The sequence below is a fragment of the Lepisma saccharinum genome, chromosome 2 (genome assembly GCF_977018435.1).
Source record: "Lepisma saccharinum chromosome 2, izLepSacc3.1, whole genome shotgun sequence".
Taxonomy (NCBI): Eukaryota; Metazoa; Arthropoda; class Insecta; order Zygentoma; family Lepismatidae; genus Lepisma; species Lepisma saccharinum.
In genome coordinates this window covers 181,157,987-181,184,219 of record NC_139230.1, presented here as the reverse complement: position 1 = coordinate 181,184,219, position 26,233 = coordinate 181,157,987, and the positions used below count along the sequence as shown (strand labels likewise).

The 26,233-nt window shown below is 38.3% G+C and overlaps 1 protein-coding gene across 1 annotated transcript in view; it reads left to right on the top strand.

The window, feature by feature from the left end:
* LOC145980795 (caveolin-1-like) overlaps positions 1–25,569 on the top strand; it is a 115,591-nt gene extending 90,022 nt beyond the window's left edge. The window contains exons 2-4 of the mRNA XM_083113885.1: positions 4,178–4,264; positions 19,917–20,096; positions 24,907–25,569. Of these exons, the coding sequence (XP_082970011.1) occupies positions 4,202–4,264; positions 19,917–20,096; positions 24,907–25,107 (444 nt within the window). The 5' untranslated portion in view covers positions 4,178–4,201 and the 3' untranslated portion in view covers positions 25,108–25,569. The remainder of the gene's footprint in view (positions 1–4,177; positions 4,265–19,916; positions 20,097–24,906) is intronic.
* Positions 25,570–26,233: the final 664 nt, after the last annotated feature.

The window sequence follows — 26,233 nt, the reverse complement described above, 5'->3', positions numbered from 1 at the left end:
TGTTGCTGCTTAAATGCATGAACATTTGAGAGACGATTTGGTGGATGAATTGATCATGTAATGTATTTAAATAATATATATATTTTAAAGAAACTTTGAGTACGTACACAAACACAATTTAGCGTTAACATGTTGCATATGTATTTCTCATTTTACGTCGCTCTATGTTGCATATGTGTAAAATGTACAAAAAGAATAATGTTCGTCATGCATATTCTGTCTTTCAAAAATACAGTTTGTGTTCTTGTTTTCCATTATTAGCTAATATGAAATTGAACGTGTTGAAAAAATATTTGAAATAATTTGTTCAAACACAAATGCTTTAGCACCAACTTCTGCCCCCTTTGCATGATTTACGACGATAATATCGTCTTTTAATGCTATTATTACTACCACTACCAGCACTATATTACTATTATTATTATTGGCACATTTGTCCTGGTACTTGACCCCCTCTACAGATAAAAAATTGTGGTTTCGCCTCTGCTCACAAAGAACACTCATGCCCAGGCTCGAACCTGGAACCCATGGCTTCGTAGTGTGTTATGTAAACATCCCACCATGGAGGTCGGCTAGTGAAAGATGTAGGACAGCTTACTGGCTCAAATTATTATCAAACACGATGAAAATGTGATAGTGTTTTACATTTATTATTTCGGTTAGAAAGCAATACAATTTGTAGTTTGATACAGGTTACACTAAGCATCTTATGGAGTGTAAATATCAATTTCAAATCTTATGAATCATTTCTCTACGCAAACGCATCAAATATGATAAGCAACATAGGCGTGTAGTTATGATATCCATTTTATAAAGAGAAAGTTAAGTTTTAACCCTGGCTGTTTGCATGATATCGTTTCCATTGCTCTCAGAATTTTAAACGGCAGTATAGAAATAAATGACATTTGCAACTGCGAAGCTATCAATGGGATTGCATACATTAAGGACAGAAGATGCCATATTTCGATTTCTTGTAACATCGAAAGAAGAATTAGACGAGCAAATAGTGACTGAGAAAAGTTGCTTGTGTTGATGTCCTGTACACGCTGTAAAAGTTGTCGGTGTTATCAGGCGGCACCCTATGAATAGAAGTTCAAGAAAATGAGAAGTAGAAAAAAAGCTACAGTGAAATAAATACAATTGAAAATCTCTTAATTTTTTTAATATTTATTTTATTGTATTTATAATATTACATTGTGTCTGTAGCAGACGTTGTCTGTTAAAGTACCTCAGGCACAACCTAATTTTTTGACAAATAATTATGTCAACTCTTCTGCTGTGGAGTGGACTCTACTAATTTTATTCATACATCTTAAGTCATTCTGTGAGTGGCAGAAATCAGTATCAGCATAAAAGAAACCCCGATATTTGGGGTTTGTACGCTTCTGCTCAAAAATTGGTGGCGATAAGCGGTCCAGAGACCTCGTGCCGCGGAAATGGGGTAAGGCGAAGGAGGCCCCTAATATCGTTCGATTTCGTACCATAGTCATTAAGGAAGGTATTTTTTTTCATAATGTAAAGAGGATACAACATTTCCCTCTATAAAACTTGATATGAAATATTAATGATTGATGACACTGTAATCCAAGAAGTCATTGATCAATCAAGGGATTCGTATTTGTTTGTCGGGTGTCAAACACATGTATTTCAACAACACAATATTTTGCAAAATGATTAACGTAACCAGTAGGCAAACATTGTCTGTAGTGATGCAAGAGAGTTTCATTTGAAGCAAATAGAATTCGTGGTGGAGTATAAGGGACCCATGTTTTAATGTTTTAGCAAGTAGGCCTACAAAGAAGTATTACAAATTTTTACACAATTCATCAAAGTGTGGATAATATGTAACCATTATTATTTAATTAATTCGATTTTTCTTGCATAACACAAGACAATTGTGTTGTTGGATAATCGTTAGATTGCTTTGTGCGTAAAAATCTTGCATACTGGAAACTAGAGGGAAACATTGTGAAGCACGATTTATAAAGGATTTTTTTAATCAGTTCTGCAGAGAAGCCAAAAGCTGTTGGTACATATTAATCGTCACATTATTGACCTGTAAATACGTATAAAGTAGATACAGTCCACATTAGTCTATTTATGTTAAACTTTATCTTTGTATTCTTTGGTAGTCCGAAAAGTCATTATCGAAATATTGTTATTTGATGTTGCTCGAAATTGTTTTTTCGTTGGAGTTTCAAGATATCATCCCTTTCTTGTCACTTATCACTTTTGAAGGAGGGGGCAAGTGCCCCTGTGTACCCTGCTATATGTGCCAATGCAATACAATATATTAAAAATTTGCCCCTTCTAGGATTGACTTCGCCCCCCCTACTAAGAATGCCTGGCTACGGGCCTGGATGAGATCAATAACACGAGTTCATAAAAAATGCGTAGCATGAGAGGTAACAAAATAACATCAAAGAAGTATGAAGAATTTAACGAGCAGTTTCAAAAATCAATATTAACCTAGAAGGCTGGCGTCGATTATATGTACAGTCACGAACGCTTGTAACAACGCCACTCACCTTCAATGGAGACATTAAAACCCAGAAGTGTTCGTGACTGTACACTTGTTTCGGATTATTTTGTGAGTTTACCTCTGTGATGTGAACTTTCATCTTCGCTGAATCTTCACAAAAGTAGCCGGACACAGGCCCGTACCCAGGGGAGGGGCCATGAGGGCCATGCCCCCCCCCCTTTTAGAAGTATGAAATATTAAAATGTAAAGCTATCAAAAACTACGAAAATAAAAAATTCGTCATTTTCTTTGATGATCATCACAACTGCAGTTCGAAAAAAAGCCGGGACAGGGATGGATCCTGACATTCGGTAGCCTTACATCAATGGTTGTAAAACTAAAATTATCAAATGTTGCACACTACATACTTCTGCTTCAGAAGTTGTGACGCCTGCCTATCTATACAACAAAAATCATGAGACATCAACCGGCCTCCATGGAGGAGTGGTTAGCACAGCGTGCTACGAAAAAAGGTATTCCGAGTTAGATTTCTCAAAACCGATTCCCTGCCTGGGCATAGGTGTTCTTAGTGTTCCTTCATCAATTTCATCATATATATCATCGCTCATCCTCATAGTCGCTATTTGACAAACTTGGCAGAAAAGCAATGAAAAATAACGTAATTCAATGAACCTCCCAGATTTTCTCATCTTCTCTTTGTCCCACATTTTCGAATCTACCCCCTCCCCCCCCCCCCCCCGTCGGCTTCCGTAACGGAGTGGTTAGCACATCGCGCTGCGACGCCAGGGGTCCCGGGTTAGAATCCTGGCTTGGGTATGGACGTTTGTGATGTCTATTCATCAATTTCATCATATCATCACTCATCCCCATCTTCGCAAATTAGCCAATAGTGGCACAAGAAGCCAAGTAAAATAAATCAAATCAAATCTACCCCCGCCATCTTTAAAAGAAATCCTGGGTACGGGTCTTGTAGCAACATATACGAAATAAACATAATTCATGAATGCAAAACTAATATATGTATAAAATCTTAATGATTATTATTAAGAGAAAGCAAGAATTAAATAAAATCTAACACTTAATAAGAACATTTCAACTATAGCATATTACACACACACACACACACACACACACACACAAGACATTTTAAGATATAGCCCCTCCCCTGGCCGGACACTTCTTACCTCAGACTATAACGAAATCATTAACAACAAAATCCCTAGGTCGAGTAAAACGCATAAAGAGTACTTTAAATACTGCAGAAAATAATGACAGATGGCTAGACAGGTATATTCTTTTTATTTTCCCTCAAACCATAACGTAACACGTGAATACTTTTAGATTGATTGAATTGTTGTTTTAAGTCCACTTTATGCACAGAAAGGTAATCGGGACTGGACCTACAGTTTAAAGTGGTGGTGTCCTTACTGTGACAACAAATGAAAAAACGTTGCTTTTAAGTTCCAACCTTTTTTTGTATTTTTGATGAATGTTGATCATTTTAATTTTAAAATGTTAATTCCCTTTCTCAGAGTATACATTTTCTGCTCCCATTCTACAGTTATTTTACTCTAATACCCTAGATTTCATTTTGATGGTCAATATGCAGATATAAATTGTTCCAAATGGGCAACCAAATAATGAAATAATTTCACTTTCCGAGCTGATAGTAATGCTTTACGTTTTATTTTACAGGAAAAAGTCCGTCAATATTTCTCTATGGGAAACACGGTCATGGATATGGAAAACAGAGACCCAAATAATCTCAACCCGCATCTGCAGGTAAGCTAGATCATATTTACACACAAGCGAAATAATTCTTAAAAGTAATAGTTCTGAATTTTACATTTTTTTATTCAACACATTCAAAAAATAATTTATTCAAATTGTTTATTCTACTGCTTATAGTTGCATTAGATGAGTTTAGCTCTAGAACTTAAAATGATGTTTAGTTTCATCAAAGTTCACACAAGAACGTAAATTGGATATACGCCTAAGTCATGTTACTTTCATTTTTTGGCACCCTTTAAGCTTGACCATCAGTATGTCGGAAGTTCAATTATATATAATTTCATACAAGGCGTACTTTTTACGCTTTATTTTGGATTATTCTTACCATAAAGTGATGTAACATTGCTTAAAACGCTTTAAGGAAGAAGTTACAGGTCGTATGAAACCTTAAATTGTTGAATGAGACACAGGGTGATAAATTATAAATTTTATAACTTTAAAATATTATGTCAATAAACACTTTCATATGTTCATATTAGTGTTGCCCACGGGACGAGACGAGATTGATCATGTGTCCCGAGACAAACGAATATTTTCGAGAAGAGACAGCATTTCACAGCATTTCCACGAGACGAGACAAGCCAAAGTCTCGTCTCGTGGGCAACACTAGTTCATATATCCAGTAGCGGCGATTGGGTGCCAAAACTGGGGCCAGGAAGAGTCTACATTTTCTTGTTAGACTAAGAGGCCATAGTGCGGGGGCAAAACGTGGGTGGGCAACTGCCCACCATGCCCCTCTAATCGCCGTATCTGCATATATCAAAAGTCTAAAATGCCTATCTTATTTTTAGTAGCATTCCTACCTCTTTTGGCAGAGGAAAAAGATCTCAGACCGGGCCCCGACCCCGGAATCTTACGTGTCCATATTCGAACCCACCATTTAGCTTGCTTGGTCTTCCCATAAACAGTGTCGCTCATCAACATGGCGAATGAAGAATCATTAAATTTTGAGGGAATTTATTTTAAATCTTTTAAACGTTTTATGCATTCACGTCTTAATCTGTGGATTCAAATAAAACTTTTGGAAGGAAAGCAACGTAAAGGCATTGCTTCTGAAAGCAAAGTCATTTCGCGAAGTCAGGATTGGGACTTTTTTATATATTTTTTTTAAAATTCAAGTTGATATCGCATACTTTCCCACGCGTCATTATTTTCTCAAAATTCCCTTTGATTTTCTGTTTCTCCACTGATGCTTTTTCTTCATTCAAGTAATGTGTTGACCAAAATCTAGGTTATTTAAGATATACTATTTCAAATTTCTTCCAGACCCCGGACGTAAGTCTAAAATGTAGAACATGCTCGGAAAAAAAGAGGACGTCTTGTAGCCCTAATGAATATGGAATCAGTAAATTATAAACACTCTCTGAGAGTAATAATGATTAAATCAACTAACAAAGCAATTGATATCTCCACGTGAATCTATCTATGTAGTAATATTCCATCAAATAATTTCGTAACACCTAATGAGCATCTCTACTGGTTGATTAATTACGCCAGTAATTTCTGCCAGCAGTGTATTTAAATTCATTGATTCGTTCACACGGGATTCCTATCCAATTCTTCTCCCTCCCCCATCTAAAATTATATCTCTATAACAGTCGGGGTACCGTCGACCTTCCGTACCCCCGCGATAAGGTGATGATTTTTGTGTCATTTATGAAGATTATGTTCTATACGAACGATTTGTGTTGTTTTTAGCTTTAGGAGATGTATTATAGTGGAGTAATGGGAGTTTTTTGATGGGATTATCTATGACGTCATTTTCATCGTTGCCGTCTGCATGTGATATGAAGGAACATGTTGTTACGTTGTTTGTGTTTTGTAACTTGGAGCCGTGTTGGAAATATCTGAGATTGAAGGTTGGCAATCCTGGTGTTACGTCAGGGAGCGCGAGATTTACTGCAGACGATATTTCGGTAGACGATGAATGCCTACGAGGTTAGGTTAGGCCTGTTAGGTTAGGTAGCATTAGCATAAATACAATGAGAAATTATTATTTAGGCTAAGAGTACTAAACCTAGCTAGCCTAACATAACAACGTAGGCCCAGTGACGTCAGAACACACGGTTGCTAAAGTGCTGTGCAATAAGTGAGACCGTCATGTGAGATGGTAATGCCCCGGAATTTGTTTGGAAGGTGGGCATGCTTTTTTTAGTGTGGTAAGTGCTATCAATGAAAATGTGCGATTCGTCTGCCAATTGACACATTTCGCCCCTGCAACCACGTAGCAGAAAGTGCATGTTTTAAGGTTAATACTTTTAAAATTATATATTTTTGTTCGCATTGGAAATAGCTGTTAGGTTAGGAGGGCCAGGTTTGGTCACAATAGTGATTTCACGTTGTTTTCTTAGTACCTTCAAAAATTATGAATTATCGTTCGTATTGGAAATGGTTGTTAAGTTAGAAGGGCCATACTTGGTACCGATAGTGATTTCACGTTTTTGTTACGCCAGGAGTGTTAGTTTTGTTGCTGTTTGGGAATGTTTTACGGGAAAAATGAGTGAAAGTAGTCCGGAATAGGAGTTTCTTGTGCTTACGCCGGTCATACTTTGCGATCAAATATCTCAGTTATTTGTGGTTTTCTAACGCTGGAACCACTTTTATATTACGTAAAACGTTGAAATCTGTCGATTAAAAAAAAATCGACGTGATTCTCGAGGGGGTACAGTGGGTCGACGGCCCCACCGTCGGCTCGGTGGCCGAGAACTTTCAGTCTCGCCATAGAAATTCCTGGATTCGAGTCCCGGTGTGAGCATGGGTGTTCTTTATGAGTGTCCCTTCATCAATTTCGACATATCATCACTCATCCTAGGGTGTGAGGGGTGCTCTTGAGAAGCCACCAGATGTCAACATCACTTCCACGTAGTAGTACACCCCGGTAAATGCAATGTTGCAGGTCAACGAGGCTCTGGCGTCTGGACCCACAACCAGTATAATCCTCTGTGGATTGTCGTCCACGTATGTTTGTGATTGTCCCCTGCATCCATTCATACTCATCGTCGCGATTAGTCAAACGTGGAAGAAAGGCAGCGTAAAATAAACTAAGTTAATCAAACAATCATCATCGCTGTTAGCTAAAAGTGGCAGAAAAGCCAAAATACAAACACATCTACAACTAATGATACAAAAATAATAACGTTACTGATTAACTAAACTATAAACCGGACAATTTTACCACCACCAGAAATTACGTGCCTGTCATCCCTCACACGTGTTGGACACGTCTAGCCATCTGGGGAACCCCACTTTCACTGACGAGTGATCGGAAGCAGGAAGTGAACTCTAGAATCATGACATTACACATGAGAAACCTGTAAGAATTGCTGCTGCTTCGATGACGTCACGCTGCCGCAATGCCGCCTACACGTGATAAGTGGAACTAGACTTCTTGAAACCAACAAATGATAACTAGACCTCTGATTTTAGGTTTTTAACCTATTTCTTTCCTTTGCAGGCAAATAAGAAATAACAAGTTATATCAGCGTTTCATTAAAAAACGACACAACTGATGAAGTTTTATAGTGCCTAAAATAACCTATTTTGCTTGTTAGAACCTAGTTTAGGTTTATGTGCCGAAATTAAACATTTTTTTAGATTTTCCAGAGGTATTTACTAGGTTTGACTGGCATGTTTGAATCATGTTTCCTGACGATTTCTCTCCCTCCAAGTACAAAGCTCTAAACAAAACAAAATGTCTGACGCACTGTTACCTGCACACAGTGGCGGTGAAAGGGGGCAGTTTCCCCCCTACTTTTTACCCCCGCACTATAGACTTTTAATGCTAAGCCTTAACTATTAAGATAAAGAAAACTTCTTGTCCCCCCTCCTCCCCATTCTCAGTTTTGGCACTCAATCGTCTCTACTGCCTGCACAGTCCCAAGTGCAAACTTCTGATCTGTGCAGCCTTGCTCACTCTCGTGTCAGTTTGGTCCTTTTTGGCATTCACGCCTTGCGAAGTAATGTTTCAGCATTCAAATTTGCTTTAATTGATTGATTGATTTGGTGTTTTAATTCCACTTTATGCACAGTAAGGCTAATCGGGACTGGACCTACAGTTTAATAAAGTGGGATCCGAACCGCTATGTGCCTCCACCGGGTGTCGAACCCGGAACCCCTTGATTACAATCGCACTACTGACTATGTTTCTGTTGAAAGATAATTTTCAGCACATGAAATGATCTTCACAGACAAGAGGTGGAGTTTGAGTGTGGATAACGCAAATAGTGTTGCCCACGAGACGAGACTTTGGCCTGTCTCGTCTCGTGGAAGTCTCGTGGAAATGCTGTCTCGTCTCGTTTGTTTGTCTCATGTCATGACACATGGTCAATCTCGTCTCGTCTCGAATTTTTAAAAGCCTGTCCCGTCTCGTCCCGTGGACAACACTAAACGCAAAAGGATTTCTTGGTGGTCAATAGGGCCATGAAAAAATTCAAGTATAATTCCTGGTTTTCAAGGCGAACTTTCCAAAAATTCAAGGATACAAGCAGATGTTTTCTCTATTCCAAACTTACGTATTATTGACTCTCACCCTCCCTTCCACACACAAAAATATTAACAATGTAAAGGGTTTGTATGATTCCAATGTACTAAAAAATTTACCTAATCAACTTCAAGATATATTATTTTGTACAGGGACGTAGCTAGGTTGATCAGTTTGGGGGGGCCCAACCGTAAGATTTTTTCTATCAAACTATTATAAATTAACAAACTATGTATACACCATATAGGCCTATACTGTATACATACATTATATTATATATGTATGTATATATATAGTCTTGTAAAGAAAAGAAACAAGGGCCTCCTCGGTGGCGCATGGTAGCATCGTCGCCTTGTCATCAAGGGGTTCCGGGTTCGATACCCGGTGGATGCTCATAGTGGTTCGGATCCCACTTTACACTGTAGAACCAGTCCCAATTAGCATTACTGTGTATAAAGTGGACTTAAAACACTAACTCAATCAATCAATAAAAATTTGAAAGGAACATCATTTTCTTCTGTAGCCCCCAAAAGTCTACGGATATACTCTCGCGAAATCCACAGCCATTATTTGGGAAACTAAATGCAGAATGAACTCATTAGCTTAATGGCTGATACACCAAGAACAATGTTATTAGTCTTTAGATTTGCAAATTTGCTGGAAGAAAGTTGAGAAGTAGATAAAATCCTTTTCCGTGGTTTTAGATATAAAGTGCTGGAACCAGGTTTACAAGTATTGGCAACAGTGCAAATATGAAATGTGTGCGTAATGATTTCAAGCTAGGCATCTCGTGTATACAGTTCATACCGGAATCGAATCCGCTATCACTTAGTTCAAGGCGACCGCGTTAAGCACTATCTCACTTTAAACTGTAGGTCCAGTCCCGATTAGCCTTACTGTGTATAAAGTGGACTTATAATACCAGTTCAATTAATCAATCAATCGAAAGGTTCAAGGTTCGATCGCTGGTGGTCAGGCCGGTAGCCAGAATTTGATTTCGGAAGGGGCTTATCCCTTATCCGCAGCCACCATCTAAAGACGAAAAGGTTGGGGGGAGGAGTAAATGCGCTGAAGATGAATTTATATATGGTATATTGCAATTTACCATATACAAGATGTTTAATCCTAGTAATGAAGTAAATTTAATTACTACTACACATTATTAAATTCAGATATTTGTAGGATATCGTAATAGAACTGCAGCCCCCGAGCCCCTTCCCTGGGTATGTGCCTGCTTGTATTAGTTCCAAAATTTCTGTGCTGTTCCAACATCGTGAGGACAATTTGGGAAATACTTGAAAGCGATATGGGAAACTATGGGACTCGATGAGATGACTACGCGTAACCGAATGAAAGAACTCTTCGCAGGCCTTGTCCCTCTATATTAATTTTACTGACTAATTGTAAGTTATTCTCGGCCTCCTCGATGACGCAGTGGTAGCGTCGCAGCCTTGTAATCAAGGGGTCCCGGGTTCGATACCCGGTGGAGGCAAATAGTGGTTCGGATCCCCGATTAGCCTTACTGTGCATACAGTGGACTTAAAACACGAACTCGATAATTGGAAGGTTTTAGAAGAACTAAACATGGCTTTTTATGCATCGTACAACTAAGCTTCTTTTCACTCTACTTTTACAGTTTTTATTCCTAAGAATTCCACTGAGTATAACACGCTACGAAACCAGAGGTTCAAGGTTCGGACATTGGACAGGTGTGGTTGTATCATGTCTGTCCCATCGCCATTCCTTCGGCTCATCATTCATCCTCATCGTCGCATTTAACCCAAGAGGTAGAAAAGCGGCGTAATATAGAAATATATAAATGATTGATTTGGATTATTTTACTTTGCTTTTCTGACACTTTTTAGCTAATCGTGAAGATGAAGATGACAATGAGTGATGTGAAATTGATGAGAGGACCATCATATAGAACACACACGCCCAGTCCGGGATTCGAACCCAGGACCCCTGGCATCATAGTGCACATTGTTAACCACAGCACAACAAATAGAAACAGAAAATGCTTGAGAAGTAATTTGCTTCTCCATAACTCATGATTATATTATATAACTATTATTCGCTGTATGACAAAGGATTAATTATATTTGTATGTCTAATCAACCTTGCCACCTAAGCAGCAGCAGCTTCCTCATTTGCAGGTGGAGGCTAAATGAAGAAAAATCACAGAAAGTCAGAAAGATATACAAATTTTGTAACATAATACTTATAGAGCATGCAGACGGCTATAAAAAAATTGCTTAATAAAACGTGGTTTATTCTTCATTATACATGAGATCAACCACCCTGGGAGTCGAACCCAGGATCTTGCGTGTTAGTGAGACTCTATTTTAGAATGCCAATATGTTGGATTTTTGGCCGATCCTGATCCATTGTCTCCAGAGGAAGACAATCTGGCAGCTTCTCATTTGACATTTTACTCGCGATGTAGGAAAACGAGATCACAAACACTTCGTGATGCTATCTTCTCGCGTTTACAGAAGTTTTCCACCGCTCGGACCACAAATCCTACTTCAAACTGTCTGACAGGTATCAACTATCCACCAAATCAACAGATGAACCGACCGCTTCGATGTTTCTCCGAATTTTCAGAAAGTGGCCTTTCCCCTCGTTTGCATGGCAGGTCATTAGCAGGAGAGTTGAGTGCATGTGAGAAGAACCGTTATGTCATTCATTCCTGCGCCGAAAAAGGAACACGCAATAGAATTCTGTTCTTGGAATTTGAAACGCATGGGGATATCCTTTCTGAACCATAAAATAATTAACCCAGAAAGTTCTAGCCACCCGTAGCTAAATCTTCCTGTTTGTGTTGTCCTTTCGGCGCCCATGGTGCCATTGCAGGGCCAGATGAAGAGAAAGTGCGGGTTTTGTGGGGATCCTGGATCTGGTGTGTAACAGGAAGGAAAAGTGCATTTTCAATAGGTCTCAGACTTCCCTGACCGGGGCGGACCACAAAACCATTAATTGCATCCCCTCCCAATACATCTGTTTGTCTTCAACAAGCAAGAAACAGGGAAATAAGAAACAAATGCCTTGCTTGGGTTCGTGCTACTGAAAATTGAAGAAGTGTTTCAAACTGCAAGCAAAATTTACTGAAGAATTATTTTGCAATATTTGTCATCAAAGTAAAATTTCCAGAAAATACAGAAGAGTTTCCCGGGGCCACGTGGACGTTTGCCGGGGCCAGTGCCCCCGCGTGCCCCCCCTAACGACGTCCCTGATTTTGTAATAATCTTCCGTCTGTCAGATAGATTGTTCTGCAAAAGACACTAACAAAGTTAACGGATTGAGAAAATTTTGTTTTATTTTCCATGTAACTTTCTTCTTCTTCCTAAAGAAATAAAATAAAATCTAAACTGACAGAATCTTTCCTCAGGGCATGTATACATTTAATGGGATTTGGATTAATAAAAGTTGCAATTTTTCACGGCTACGGAGGAAAAATGGGACTGGAGAAAACATCCGGTTGTACCTTTTTTATGTCTTGCAAAAATTCATGAATAATTTCCAAAGCAAATAATTCACGCATAATTCTCGGAATTCAAGGAATTCCAAGTGAGTAGCCACCCTGATATTTTGAAGCAAATTATAAGTACTTAATTCATTTTTCATACCAACAAGTAATACTCTCTAACAGCACAAGTGCAGTATTATATTTGTAGATATTTTTGAAAATGATATAAAGAAATGAAAATTTGTTTAGAAAATTAATATTTGGTTATTACTGTTCTTGTGAAATTTTGTTTTTAACGATTGTATCTAATCAGTATTTTTCAGGAATTTTGTACCAAATTAAGTCTTCTTGCAACCTATTTCAGGATTTTTCGTGCCTAATTCAAGTTTTTTCGAGCCTAATTTAAGCCTAATTTAAGGTTTTTAGAACCTATTTTGGGCTTTTTAGAACCTATTTTAGGATTTTTAGTGCCTATTTTAGGAACCTAAAAGCACATTTTTTAGAACCTAAAAATCCGAGGTCTAATCATAACAGATAAACTAAAAGCATGGCCATGAAATTAGGCGGGTGGCAGAAGTTCGCGCTGTTGCCACGTCTGATTTGATTGATTGATTTAGTTTATTTTACTTCGCGTTTTGTGCCTCTTGGCTAATTTGCGAAGATGGGGATGAGTGATGAAATGATGAAATGGATGAAAATGGACATTCACAAACAACCATACCCGACCGGGATTCGAACCCGGGACCCTTGGCGTCGCAGCGCGATGTGCTAACCACTCGGCCACAGGGTCGGGCTTGCCACGTCTGATCACAACCCCATGTGTTCGGAGGTTTTGGAGAATTCGCACCGAAGAGACACGCGACACGAGAGTTTCACACCGAACAGACAAGGTGCACGCGACACGAGGCAAGCGACACTTGTTTCTTTGCTCAGTTCGCATGACGATACCGATCAGTTTATTAGTCACCCGAAAAAAAAAAAAAACGTAACGAGAGTCATTGTTAGTACATGCAAATCGCGTTTTAAAATTTGTGCAAGTTATTGAAACTCGGGAGAGGCATGTTGTGCATGAGAAACGGAGAAATAATATGCACTGGTCTCAAACTGTATACGCTAGACTTTCCAGCCTGTATAAAGCGAAGACCTAAACACTAGAGAAATGGTTCTCAAACTTCGTGAAACCATGTCCCGGTATTATTATTATTTTCTTTAAGTCAATGCCCTTAGCCCAAGAATTTTCCTCGTAAATGCCTTTCCAGTACTATTTAAGATTTTATGCATGAATTAACATGTACCTATCAATTTAAATATTGATAAATAAATTCTGGCATAATCAAAAAGAGTAATAATACGTAGTTGGATTACGTGTAGAATTGTTGACAAATATTGACGAAGCGGTAACTGCATCAAAAACCTGATAAAGCGAAAAGAAAGTTGTGTTTAAATCTTAAAACATTGTACATATCGATACTTTATTATATCAACAAATCAGAGGTTCAAACATGTTGTAAGGCTCCGGTTGGGCTCTCTTAAAATAGCTCGTTGGGGTGACGTATTTTTTGCGCATACGCGAACAACAAACTGAGGCGACATTCCGAGCGACAAGCGAGTGACGTGACACACGTGCAGCTTGACATGTTTCTTCAGTTCGAAAGGTTCAATTGATAACTATGTTCGCTTGCAAGCGACACGTGTCTCTTGCAGCATGTCGCATGTCGCGTGCCGCGTGTCTCTTCGGTGTGATTTCTCCCTAAGAGAATGAAAGATCTCGTTGTGGAGTTGGTCTTTGTAATCCATGTGATACAAACAGTATTTGCTCGAAACATCAAGTATAACACAAAAGTGCCACGGAGAGAGGTCGGTCTGATGCTCGAACTAGGCAACGCAGCCAGGTTGACGTTGCCACACAGCGCGCGGGAACCAGCAACTTTTGTCCCGCTCTCGCTTTGCTTTTCGCATGTGTGGTACCAGCGCAATTCTACCCAGCCGCCTATTATCATGACCTTGCGTTTTACTTGAAGGACTGACCAACACAAATCAACTTAAAATTTTTGCCTAAGGAAATTCAAATGTACTCTAGATTTTCTTTCCATTTCTGTTCGCGTCGCTATTCTACCTCTTGGGTTAATCGTGACAATGAGAATGAATGGGACAAATACAATGATACACGAGTGCCTTAAAGAGGGCTTGAAACTGGGACATCTAGCTTCGTAACGCGAGATGATCACCACTCCTCCTCGGAGACCGGGGAATTTTTTCTCGTGGTACATCGTACAAAATGAGCAATTGTACTTGTATTTTTACGTCGCTTTTCTGCCACTTTTGGCTAATCGTGAGGATGAGTGGCTTTTAGATGAAACTGATGAAACAACAGCCACAAAGAACACCCATACCTAGGCAGGGACTCGAACCCGGAAACTTTGGTGGCGTAATCGACAGCTGACATTGAACGCAGTTGTGATGGACCTTCGGCCGACGCCAGCGAAGCAGTTTTCGAAAGTTCCTCTAAAGCCTACGTTAGTGACGGAGTGGTTAGCACAGCGCGCTACGACACGACTTCAAGGGTCCCGGGTTCGAATCCCGGCCCGTGAGTGTCCCTTCATCAATTCGATCATAACATCACTCATCCTGCGACGTAAAGTAACCTAATTCAATCAATCAATAGAAATGTTATTTCTAAAAACCGCTATGATACCAAAATCTGAAAAGCTAGATCTGCTTAGAATTCCTTACAGAGAATGCACGTGAATCTTCGTGTGGTTTGCTTTCGCTGTTGTCTAGATATTCACACTAGTTCAGTGGCTATGTTAGCCTATTATTAAACTATTGCGAAAATCTCGACAGCAGCAAAAGTGAACCACTTCCACTTCAGTGCATTTCCGAAATTCTGAATGATAACACCCAGAAGCATTCACACACGTAGAATTCCGTCCACTAAATCTCAGTCATTACCTTCACAAATGTTGCACCGGCCGGCCTCAGTGGCGGGGTGGTTAGTGGTTAGTGGTTAGTCATAGGTTCCAGCAGTGATTTATCCACGCACCCCCCACAACCTCTAAAATTTTCACAAAAGTCCAATTTATGGGCATTTTGACACTAATTAAAACCTTACTCCCCCTAAAATGACCCCCGCAGATAGAAAATGCTTGATATAGCCTTGGGTTCAACATTAGAACCTTGGTCAAGGCGTGAATTATCATCCCTGATTTCATTAGCTCAACATTCATTTCTGCGATTAACCCAAACGTAGAAAAGCGACTTAAGATAACCGAAATAGAGAAATGTTGCATCGCCTCAGGAATGTTCGTCCAAAGCCATGTTTGATTAATTAGGCTAATTGATTTTTTATTTTACTTCGCTGTACTGCAACTGCAAAGATGATGATGATGAATGGTGACAAAATGAAATGGATGAAGGGACAATCACAAACACACCAGGGGAGAGCAGGGGGTATTGCCCCCCCCCCAATCTTGGACGTAAATGAGTTCTCGGGGGCAAGGGGGGACAAACATTGACGGCCAAGTGTACTTGCAGGGGGCAATTACCGCCCACAACTTCAAATCTAATGCAAATAAAAACACTATTGGTAAAATTTTCTTGCTCGCTTCGCTTGCAATGCCTTCTTTTCTTGGTCTTATCAAGTTCAGGACCGTAGTTAGGAGACGGCGGGCGCCGAATGATCTAAATGAAAATAAGTTGTAAAATTTATTGATTGATTTGTGGTTTTAAGTCCACTTTACGCAAAGAAAGGCTAATCAGGACTGGACCTACAGTTTAAAGTGGGAGGATCCGGACCACTGTGCCATGTGCCTCCGCCGGGTATCGAACCTGTGACCCCCTTGATTACAAGGGGACGATGTTACCATTACACCATCGGGGAGGTACAAAAGTTGTAAAAGAGAGAATGCATTGGCGTCCAGTGAAATTATTTGCGCCCTATTAAATCAATATTGATTTCAGCCTGGAAAAAAAATTGGACCCAAAAATTTTCTTGCTCGCTTCGCTCTTTTATATGTGCTTCGTCTCTGTAATACATTGTAAATTCCCAGACAAAGAAATAACACTTTTATCTTATATGCATGAACAATTGTTTTGAAGAAAGGGAGCGTGCACATTTGGAGACAATTTATGTAATTTTTGCTGTTGGTTTATTGTGAGATGGATGAATTGGTTGTGTAATGTTATTTAAATAATATATGTTTTATATAATATGTATTAAAGAAACTTTGAATACGCACACAATTTAGTGTCCACGTCGCTCCATGTTGGATATGTGTGAAACATATATCGTGCATGAAAGTTATACATGTTAATCTAAAAAAGAATTATATTTGGAATGCATTTATCAAGCGTTTTCTGTCTTTCAAAAATAGTTTGTGTGATTGTTTTTCATTATTAACGTGAAATTGAACGTCTTGAAAAAATAATTCAAATCGTTTGTTCGAACACAAATGCTTTAGCATCAACTTCTACCCCCTTTTTGCATAATTTACGAGGGTAATAACGTCTTTGATACTACTACTACTAATAATAATGTTGGTTCCGGGTTCGAATCCCGGCTTGGGCATGGATGTTCATCAATTTCATCATATCATCACTCATCCCCATCTTCACAAATTAGCCAAAAGTGGCACAAAAGCGAAGTAAAACATAGCAAATTAATAATAATAATGTTATAATAGTAACATTATTATTATTAACTTTATTAATATTAGCATTATTATTATTGATACATTTATCCTGGTATTTGACCCCCCCCCCGACAAAAATTCGTGGTTGCGCCTCTAACGCCAGGGCCTCGTTATTTTGCAAATTGTAGTCCAGTGTGTACTACACTCTGTCTCGGGAATGTGCGGAGCAAGGCTGTTAATAGCGGTAAGGGCTAGAAGGTTTAACGTGGCACAGTTGGCGCCAAACCGTAGATCCCTTCTGCTTGCCGACTTTCCCGGGTATCACGTGGATCTTTTCATCCACTGGCAGAAGCCTTGGAGAGAGCGAGTGCTTTGTCCTGCGCCTACCAGGGTTTGCGTGGGGAATCTGAATCCTTTGTTGCCACATTGTCATAGACGTGAATGTTCTGGTAGTGGGGAGGTCTGTGCTTGCACTCCCAAATGACTGCTCGCAGCGCGCCCTGTCGCCACGTTTGCTCGCTCACGCCGAAATCTGGCAACAACGTCCTGCAGACGACAGAGAAGATTTTGGCGGGAGCAGTGCCAGGTTAAACCTTCTGGCCTTTAGAGAAGGGGAGAAAGCGAGTGAGCGGAGCAAGGCAGTGCGCGCTACTGCAAACTGTTGGTATATGCAGCTGCATTTTCCCTTCCATGCAGTCACTTCCCTTCTCATGTTCAATGGTCTAGCCCTCTCGATTCAGTACTTGCGAAGAAGACTTGTTTTAGTTTGCTAGCTTTAGAGATTTCCGGGACAGAAAGCACATGGAAGAGAGGTTGACAAAGAGTGACACCCAAGGCCTCAAGAGAAATGGAGGGCTTGTTTTAGATTAGAACTAACTCTTGGTATATACGCCCCCCTCGCTTTTCTCTGTTAGTCATAACATCTCCCAAGAGAAACCTTTGTACTGTGATGATAACTGTTGCTCCTGGCTGTAATTTCCTGTTTGAATTACAAGATACACGTGGCGGCGCTCGAAATGGATCGACGAAGATCTTTTGTGCTGAAACCCTTTATCCTGCATGACAGTGGCATGAAAGATTGATGAGGCTCTTGCTTCAAAGCTTCTTTCACTAAATAAAAAATGATATGTGGAGTCATTGACTGTTTGCTTCTACTGTCATTAAATATTCTTTCTTCCGGGCAAATACCTCACTGTCTCGAACTTTCAATAATGCTGGAATTATTAAGCAGGTTCAAACCAACGAATAAAGCTCTTTTTGCCTGCGTGTGATGAAATGAGCTTCTTTGATCAAATTGCAATGCGAAACGTAGCAGTCAATGTCAAATCTTGGTTTTAGAAACTGCTGTTTTAGAAACTTTGAAAGTAATATTAAATTACTGATGCTTGGGAAATTATTGAGAACTATATTGGTAGGGTCATTTACTTGATCTTGTTGAAACAATGGGAAAGGAGGAAATGTTTTTCAATTGTTGTAATTTCATACCTTGTAGAGAGCGTTTGTTGCCTTCTTTTGTTGTATTGCTGTGTTATGTACAGTGGCGTGCTCCTCTTCTATAGAGAGTGCATTGGACCAGAAATCAGAGTTAGAGAGTATGAAAGCAAAGTTGGGCAAGTTACTTTTAAAAGTAATGTGTTAGCCCAATTACCCCACTACTTTTCCTCCAAAAGTAATGCATTACTTCCTGTCATACAGTAAAGACATCCACTGCTCAAAGTTGAAGGAGATGCAGAGACGGAGGTGCTAACTTCATACAAATATTGGAGGTCCAAGATTAACAACAGTATTTTCTTATGTATAGTGTATATACTTCTTGAGGAATTTGAGGGGGGGCAGGAAGTGTCTTGCATCCCTCCCAAAAGTCGGCGCATATGTGCAGGGGGATGGTTTCATCCAGGCTAGGCAAAATTAAGCAAAGCATCTCCCAACTGTCCCCACATTAAAACAGTGTACCAAGGCTCCATCAAATATCCACTCACCTAACAATTCCACTTCGAGCATCAGTTCTCTATAGTGTATATTTGTCAGCATAATGTTACTGGTACATCTCCACAACTGAACCCCTCTCCTCTGTAGGCAATTTTCAATTTACAAATCTTCAAATTTCTCATTTGACACATACATAAATTTATGCATAAGAATCTAACAAAATCCCTCCTCAAATTACCTACATCTCCCTTCATATTGAAAAATATCTGCTTAACTCCTGCACCTGTTCTCTGTCTGTAGTCATACCCTGAACCTCTAAAATCGATCCTTCCTTGTATACTGCTTTACCGTTTGCCTTGTCTCCTTGTGTATTGGACCATTATCATCATTGTGTGCACAGCCACCTATTGATTACATGAATTGGTACCTGTCCTGGATTTATGTGGAGGCCCTTCAATATACAATTCCAGTTATAGCTTTAGGCTGATTTATGTCAGACGATTAGTATTTTTTTAAAAATAAATTCTTACACTTCAAATATCTAGAGTTTCAAAGCAACTTTTCCATCAGTGCAGGCCTCTTTGCAAATAGAAGTAAAGCCATCTCCCAATGGTCTTCTCTCCATCCAGGTCTGATTTAAACCCTTCATAACTTAATATTGTCAATGAAAGTGGAATAGACAAAATTAAAAAAAAAGATGAAACATCACGACTGACATAAAATACTTGTGAAAGTAACACCATCCTAGCAGGCCCAGATTTAGCAGTGGGTTAGGGTAGATTCAACTCCCAGGGCTCCACCAGGAATACTTTGCAAGGGGACATAACATGGGGGAAAATGAGATACTTGAATGTAGCTAATTATGAGATACACACAACCATAACCAGCAACAGCGAAAAATCAGGCAAAGCCAGATCTGGCTCGGTAGGTGAGTTGGTAGAGCAATGCCACAGGCACAGGTTCGAGTCCTGATCGAGCCTACACTTTTTGCTGACATTCTACGTTGTACATCTCCTGTGTGTGCCAAAATGTAAGACTGTGAGAAAGCACCTGTAAATTTACATATAAGAACTTTATATCCATATACTTTTGTATGATTTTTATGACTTCTGATTATATTTATTTTCTCCCTAGGTGATGTGGGATGATGTTATTGGAGAACCAGAAGGCATTCGCAGTGTGGATGGAGTTTGGAAGCTCAGTTACCAATGTTTCAGAAAAACAAAAAACGGATGTTATATTCTTCTAACTGTGGCTTTTGCCCCAATAGTTGCCTTCTGTTTAGGTTGTAGCTTTGCATGTTTGGCATTTGAGGTAAGATATGGAAGTAAAATAATTAAGGTCAATTTCCTTCAGAGCCAATTTCCTACTAGAAGTTCTTCTGACCATTGAACTAGGAGCCACTGAACCAGTCTAGAAATTCTTTCATTCCTGACTTTGTTTTTTTTTTTCAACAATACTGTGTTCTATTTTGCTACTTTCTTCTTCGCTTGATGATGAGCTACCAATCAGAATCTACTTCAATTATGCTGTAACCTGCACATGTTTCATTATACAGCATGATTGCAGGCCCCTGCTGAAAATTTTGTCTACTGTTTTCAGTAATCTATAGGTGTTTTGATACATCTACTGTGTTCAGATTTTCAAACAGATATAAATAAAAGTTCTTAATAAGGATGAATGAAATGTAATACTTACAGCCACCATTTTAAGCAAAAAAACATTACATAAATATTAAATATAATACTGAAGAAGTCATTTTCACTTTTAGTTTCTCTACTGCACTGTTTTCAGTAGATCTATAGGTGTTTTGAAACATCTACTGTGATTAGATTTTCAAATAGATATAAAAACAAATTGTAAATCGGGAAGAATGAAAAGTTAAATTTACAGCCAATAAGTTGAGTTACATACACTGTATACAATATTACATGTAATACTGAAGAGAATATTTCACTTGAATTTCTTCTACTGTACACATACAGTAGGCCTACTAAACTTGTTCAGTAGAAGTTCAGTAGGAAACCATTGAGTTTCAGTAGATTTCCGAGAGACACAGTAGAGTTCAGTTGATAACAGTAGATTCTGTCTACTGAAAACAGTAGAAATTTCCAGCAGGGGCTGCATAAACAATATGTATCACTTGACAAATTGAGTTACAAATAGGAAAATAAGATTGGAATGAATAAGGAAAAGAAGAATAGCATATGTGCTCTTGATATATCATAGCAGTGTATGCACATACAGCAAAAATTTTATCTCAAGTTGATTAATTATCACTCCACAGACAAACTGATATTTGGCAGTCAGTAGTGTGCCCAGGATTTTCAAAATGGAGGAGTTACATACTTTTTCTGGCAGTCATCCCTCATTATGCCATCTTTTTCTACAGTTGACATTCTCTTTAAGGAATAGTGGGCCAAAGGGGTTGGTTATGACCCCCACCAACCCCCTCTTGGGCACGCTACTGTTCGCAGTTGAATTATCTTATAGAGGCTTTGCAATGATAGAAGACAATTTTTCTTGTAATAAAGGTTTAATGGTAATACTTCCTTTCCTATGCTTTTAAGAAAAAATATAAAAATTAATTCATAATATAAATATTTTAGTCTTGTAAGTGCACTTTATGCACAGAAAGGCTAATTGGGACTGGACCTATAGTTTAAAGTGGGATCTTAACTACTACTGTCTGTATGTGCATTCACCAGTTATTGAACCTGGGACTCCTTGAGTGCATTTGAACAAACTTAGCAAAATCATTGAAGCTTTTGCAAATGTGCTGTATAAAGAAATTAAATACATGTGCATGAACCAATGTCATGACAAAAGTACCATGTGAAAGCAAAAATGGAACAGACCAACAATTTGGTTAGCAGTTCAGTGGCCATAGGAGCTTCCTAGTAGAAATTCTAGTTCCATGGGAGACAGGCTTACACCATGTTAGAAACACATTCACTCATCAACAAGATTCACATTAATTTCTACACTGCACACTTGAATAATAAAAAAAGAGGGAGAGACTGCATCAAGGGAAAATGATCAGGTGACTTTTGCCAGGAAAGTTGAAAAGGGTCTATAAGTGGGCATTTGCTGGTTCAATAATCACATTCCTTGAGCACCAAAGAAACTGGGTAACTGTGTATCCAGATTGTTTCAAAATTGTATCAAGTTTAGTTTAATCATTAAAGAAAACTCAATTGTAAATTTTTTCTAACAAAAATTTTAAAAAAATAAGACTTCACCCTTCTTATGCAATCTATCTATCTATCTATCTATCTATCTATCTATCTATCTATCTATCTATCTATCTATCACACACACACATATTGTATATATTGATGTACACTCATGAATATAATAATAATAAACTTTATTCATCCGTTGACCCATTTTTTCATGGGTATGGATTTTATCAGATACATGAAAATATAAGGTATGTTATACAAGCAATTACAGTATAAGAAATAATAAATAAAAAAATAAATTGTATATTACATTCACAATATTAAAAACAATGATAAGCATATATATCTGTATAACTCTATAACTTTTTTTTAAAAAAAAAAATTACAGTTACATTGTTTCTTCTATGGCATTATTACATTTATTTGTTTACTTGATATTTGTACCCAATCTAATTTATAGTTCATTAATGTCATACAGAGCTCTGTCTGTGAGGTATTTTTTGATTAGCTGGAATTTTTTCTTTAAGGGAGTGACAGCAGTTCTGGCACTTAACAAACAATCTGAGGTTCTGGCATAGTTCTCCTGTAAACTATTTACGGTTTATCACAATTGTTACCACACTTTTTATTATATTCAACATGTAAAAATATGATACATACCTTGTGGCATTTCTTCTTATGTGGTGACTACTTCAACCTCACAAACATAAGTCCTCATCAGAAATTAACTACAGTTCCATGGAGTAACAGCCCTTTGAGGGCCAGTGCACAAGGCGATGCACAGTCAGCACATTGAGTCCCATTGCCACTGTATCCTGGCTTTTGAAACTGGGGTCTACTACCATTTCTTTCAACTAGCTACCCAATTATCCTCCTGATGCTGAGTCAACATAGATATTTTGAAGCTCCTACCAGGTATCCAACCTGAGACTGCTTGCACCAAAGGCTGGAGTGCTAACTGCTAACCAATCAGCTAAGCAGCAGTCCTTCTCAGAAATAATATGGCCTCCCAGATGGCGCAGTGGTAGCGTCGTCGCCTTGTAATCAAGGGGTCCCGTGTTCGATACCCGGTGGAGGCACAAGTGGTTCGGATCCCACTTTAAACTGTAGGTCCAGTCCCGATTAGCCTTACTGTGTATGAAGTGGACTTAAAACACCAAATCAATCAATCAATCAATCAGAAATAATATGCTTAAAAGGCACATTGTAAAACAAAAAACATAAAAGAAGGGTATACCAAATTTGGCCTAAGCTGTTGCTGTTCCCATGGCTACCGAACATTGATCTTTCTAGCAGAAACTATACAACACAACACTCCTTACTGTCAACCTCAAGTATGGGGGAAAGTCACGCTACAGATAAGCTACACAAGACTTTACAAATATACGCATAGAACACTAGCCATTGCCATCAAAATTGTTCAAAAACGAATTTATTTAATAACACATGAACAAACTTACTAGTAAAGTACAAGCATATGTGTAAGTGCTGCTGTCTAACAGAAGACATTTTCCTAATTTCTGTTCCCTAGCATGGGAAAAGTAACAGGTTGGATCAAATGCAGTTTACAGTTGGGACAGAAAGTACATGTAAATAAGAAAGCTGCTTTAGAAATGGTGTGTCAATGATGAATGTGTATAATTGATTGAATTGGGTTATTTTATGTAACTTTTTTGCAAGTTTTGGCGAATTGCTACAATGAGGAGGAGTAATGATATGATGAAGGGACACTCACAAAGAACATTCATGCCCAGATTGCAATTCGAACATGGGACCCCTGGTGTTTTAATGTGTTGTGCTAACCACTCTGCCACAGAAATTGGCAAATGTGGATAAATATCACCATAGTCTCATCATTATATTAGACAGTGATCAGAATGCTACATTTCAAAAGTAGCTTCGCTACAGCTAAAGCTACTCTTCCAAAAATTTACAACTACAGCTACATTTACTGAAAAGTAGCTCGCTACGCTACTCCTGTTCGTTACTTTGCTACTTTTGCGTTATTTTTTTCATTTTTAAAAAAAAATGAGTATTCAAAAGAACCCCCAAGCAGTTATACTTACTAGAAAATATATAGATTCTGTTATTTATTATCATGATACCCATCATTCTATCATTTTTATAGCAGTGTTGCCGCAGTAACCTATTTTTACTACAGTGTTTGAGAATAATGTGAGAGTATATAAGTGGCAAATTAGTACAAATTTGATATCCAAGTATTACAATTAGGTTGTTATTCAAATTTGACATAGTTTTCAATAAACATATTTTTATTTATGTTTCTTATATCAACATATTTATCTTGAAGATAAATAGCATTTGGCCAGATTATATTGATGTATGTCATTTGGTTATCTGAATATCAAAGTTATTCATATGACAATGAAATAAATTACGTGGATATCTATAATCTGCTATATCAGGACATTTATCAGCTACATTATCCATATTGCCATTATCTTGTAATAGACGTGGTCTTTTTAAACCTCCTACACAAGTAAGCATTATTGTCGAATGTTTTTAACACTGCTGCCGCATATAAAATTTACCTCAAAACTCCGAGAAGAAATGTAGCTGGAGCAAAATTTTTGCTACAACTACAGGAATTTTTTATCTTCACTAGCTACAGCTACAATTTTTAAAATGTAGTGCTGCTACTGTTACAGCTACAAATTTTGTATAAAGCTACAGTAGTGTCGCTACAAGTAGCACGCTACTTCCGACCACTGATATTAGACATGGGTATCGGTATGATTTTAGCCACAATTTACTACTTACCTTCCCATAAAATTCTTGCAGCTGTTATCATGATCTCCTGTCTGTGGTATGTTATTCTAATATTTATATTCAGCACAATTATGAGAAGTACAATTTTCAAAGAAAACAACCTTACATTTTACAAGAGAGAAATGTACAGTTCTGTTCTTCTTTCACAGCACATCTGGTGTACAGCTCCTTGCTTAAGGATGTTCAAGATAACTTGTGCTGCAACAAGGAACTTCGTTCAAGCATTCCTTCAAGCTGTGGTCGTTCCATGTGCAGAAACGCTGGCAATTATCTTCTCTAATATCCGCATGAGGTTCCAAAAAGTGCCGGAAAATACCAACGATTTCAAAGCAGATATATTAGTTGTGTAATACTCAGGCCTGAATTTTACAAGTGAAATCTGGCCTAGTTCTCAAAATACATCATTCAATACATTGGGAATGACACTCATATTCTTCCAGACAATGTGTTCTTATGATTGTCATTAAAACAAAGTGCAAAATAAACAAGAATTATAATGAGAGACTCAAATATGTAACAATGGTATATAAAATTGTGAAGTGTGTGTATAATGTTATCTAGTCTTAAATCATACTCTCAATGTAAACTGGTATGACAAAATTATGACATTAATTTTTGTACATCAATATAATTTTCATAATTACACATTTTTGCTTACGTGTAATTCACATGTTCGAGTTACAAGAATTTTAAAAGTATTACCTTCATATTTAAATTTTCAAATAATACTAATGGTAATTTCTTACATGCTGAAAATTGTATACTTAAAGTAGACCATTGTTATATACCGGGTGGTCCAAAAGTCCCGGAACGGTCACATATCGTGAGAAATACACATTGAATCAGAAAACAAAAAAATACGTGTTTAATAAGTGAAAGAAAGCTATTCAATGATATCACACTTGATTCCCCACCCACGCCCTCTGGGGGTGGGGCAGGGGGCATCTTTTCAATATGGAAGGGGTCTACCATATATACTCTATTGAAAGGTCTTGACGTGCAGATTCCGAATCTGCAATCGCTTTCACTCTAGCTCAATTAGGGGCAGAGATACATCCCTTTGAAATTTTTTGGGTTTTATGAAATTTTCACGTTTTTATTTTTTTTCCCCCGAAAATTTAAAATCGCCATATCTCTGTTCCTAATTGAGCTAGCTCGTTGATAGCTCGTTGGACTCGGAATGAAGTCCTCTTTCCGATTCTACAATACAAAATGTAGGTTTCCAATTAAAATTTCACAGTTGCCCCCTGCCCCACCCCCCAGGGGATGGGGGTGGGGAATCAAGTGTGGTATCATTGAATAGCTTCTTTCACTTATTAAACACGTATTTTTTCGTTTTCCGATTCGATGTGTATTTCTCACGATATGTGACCGTTCCGGGACTTTTGGACCACCTGGTATGAAAAGCTGAAGTACATACTCATGCATTGGGATTGTTCTAAAGAGACAATACTTACCGTATTATTAAAAAAATTA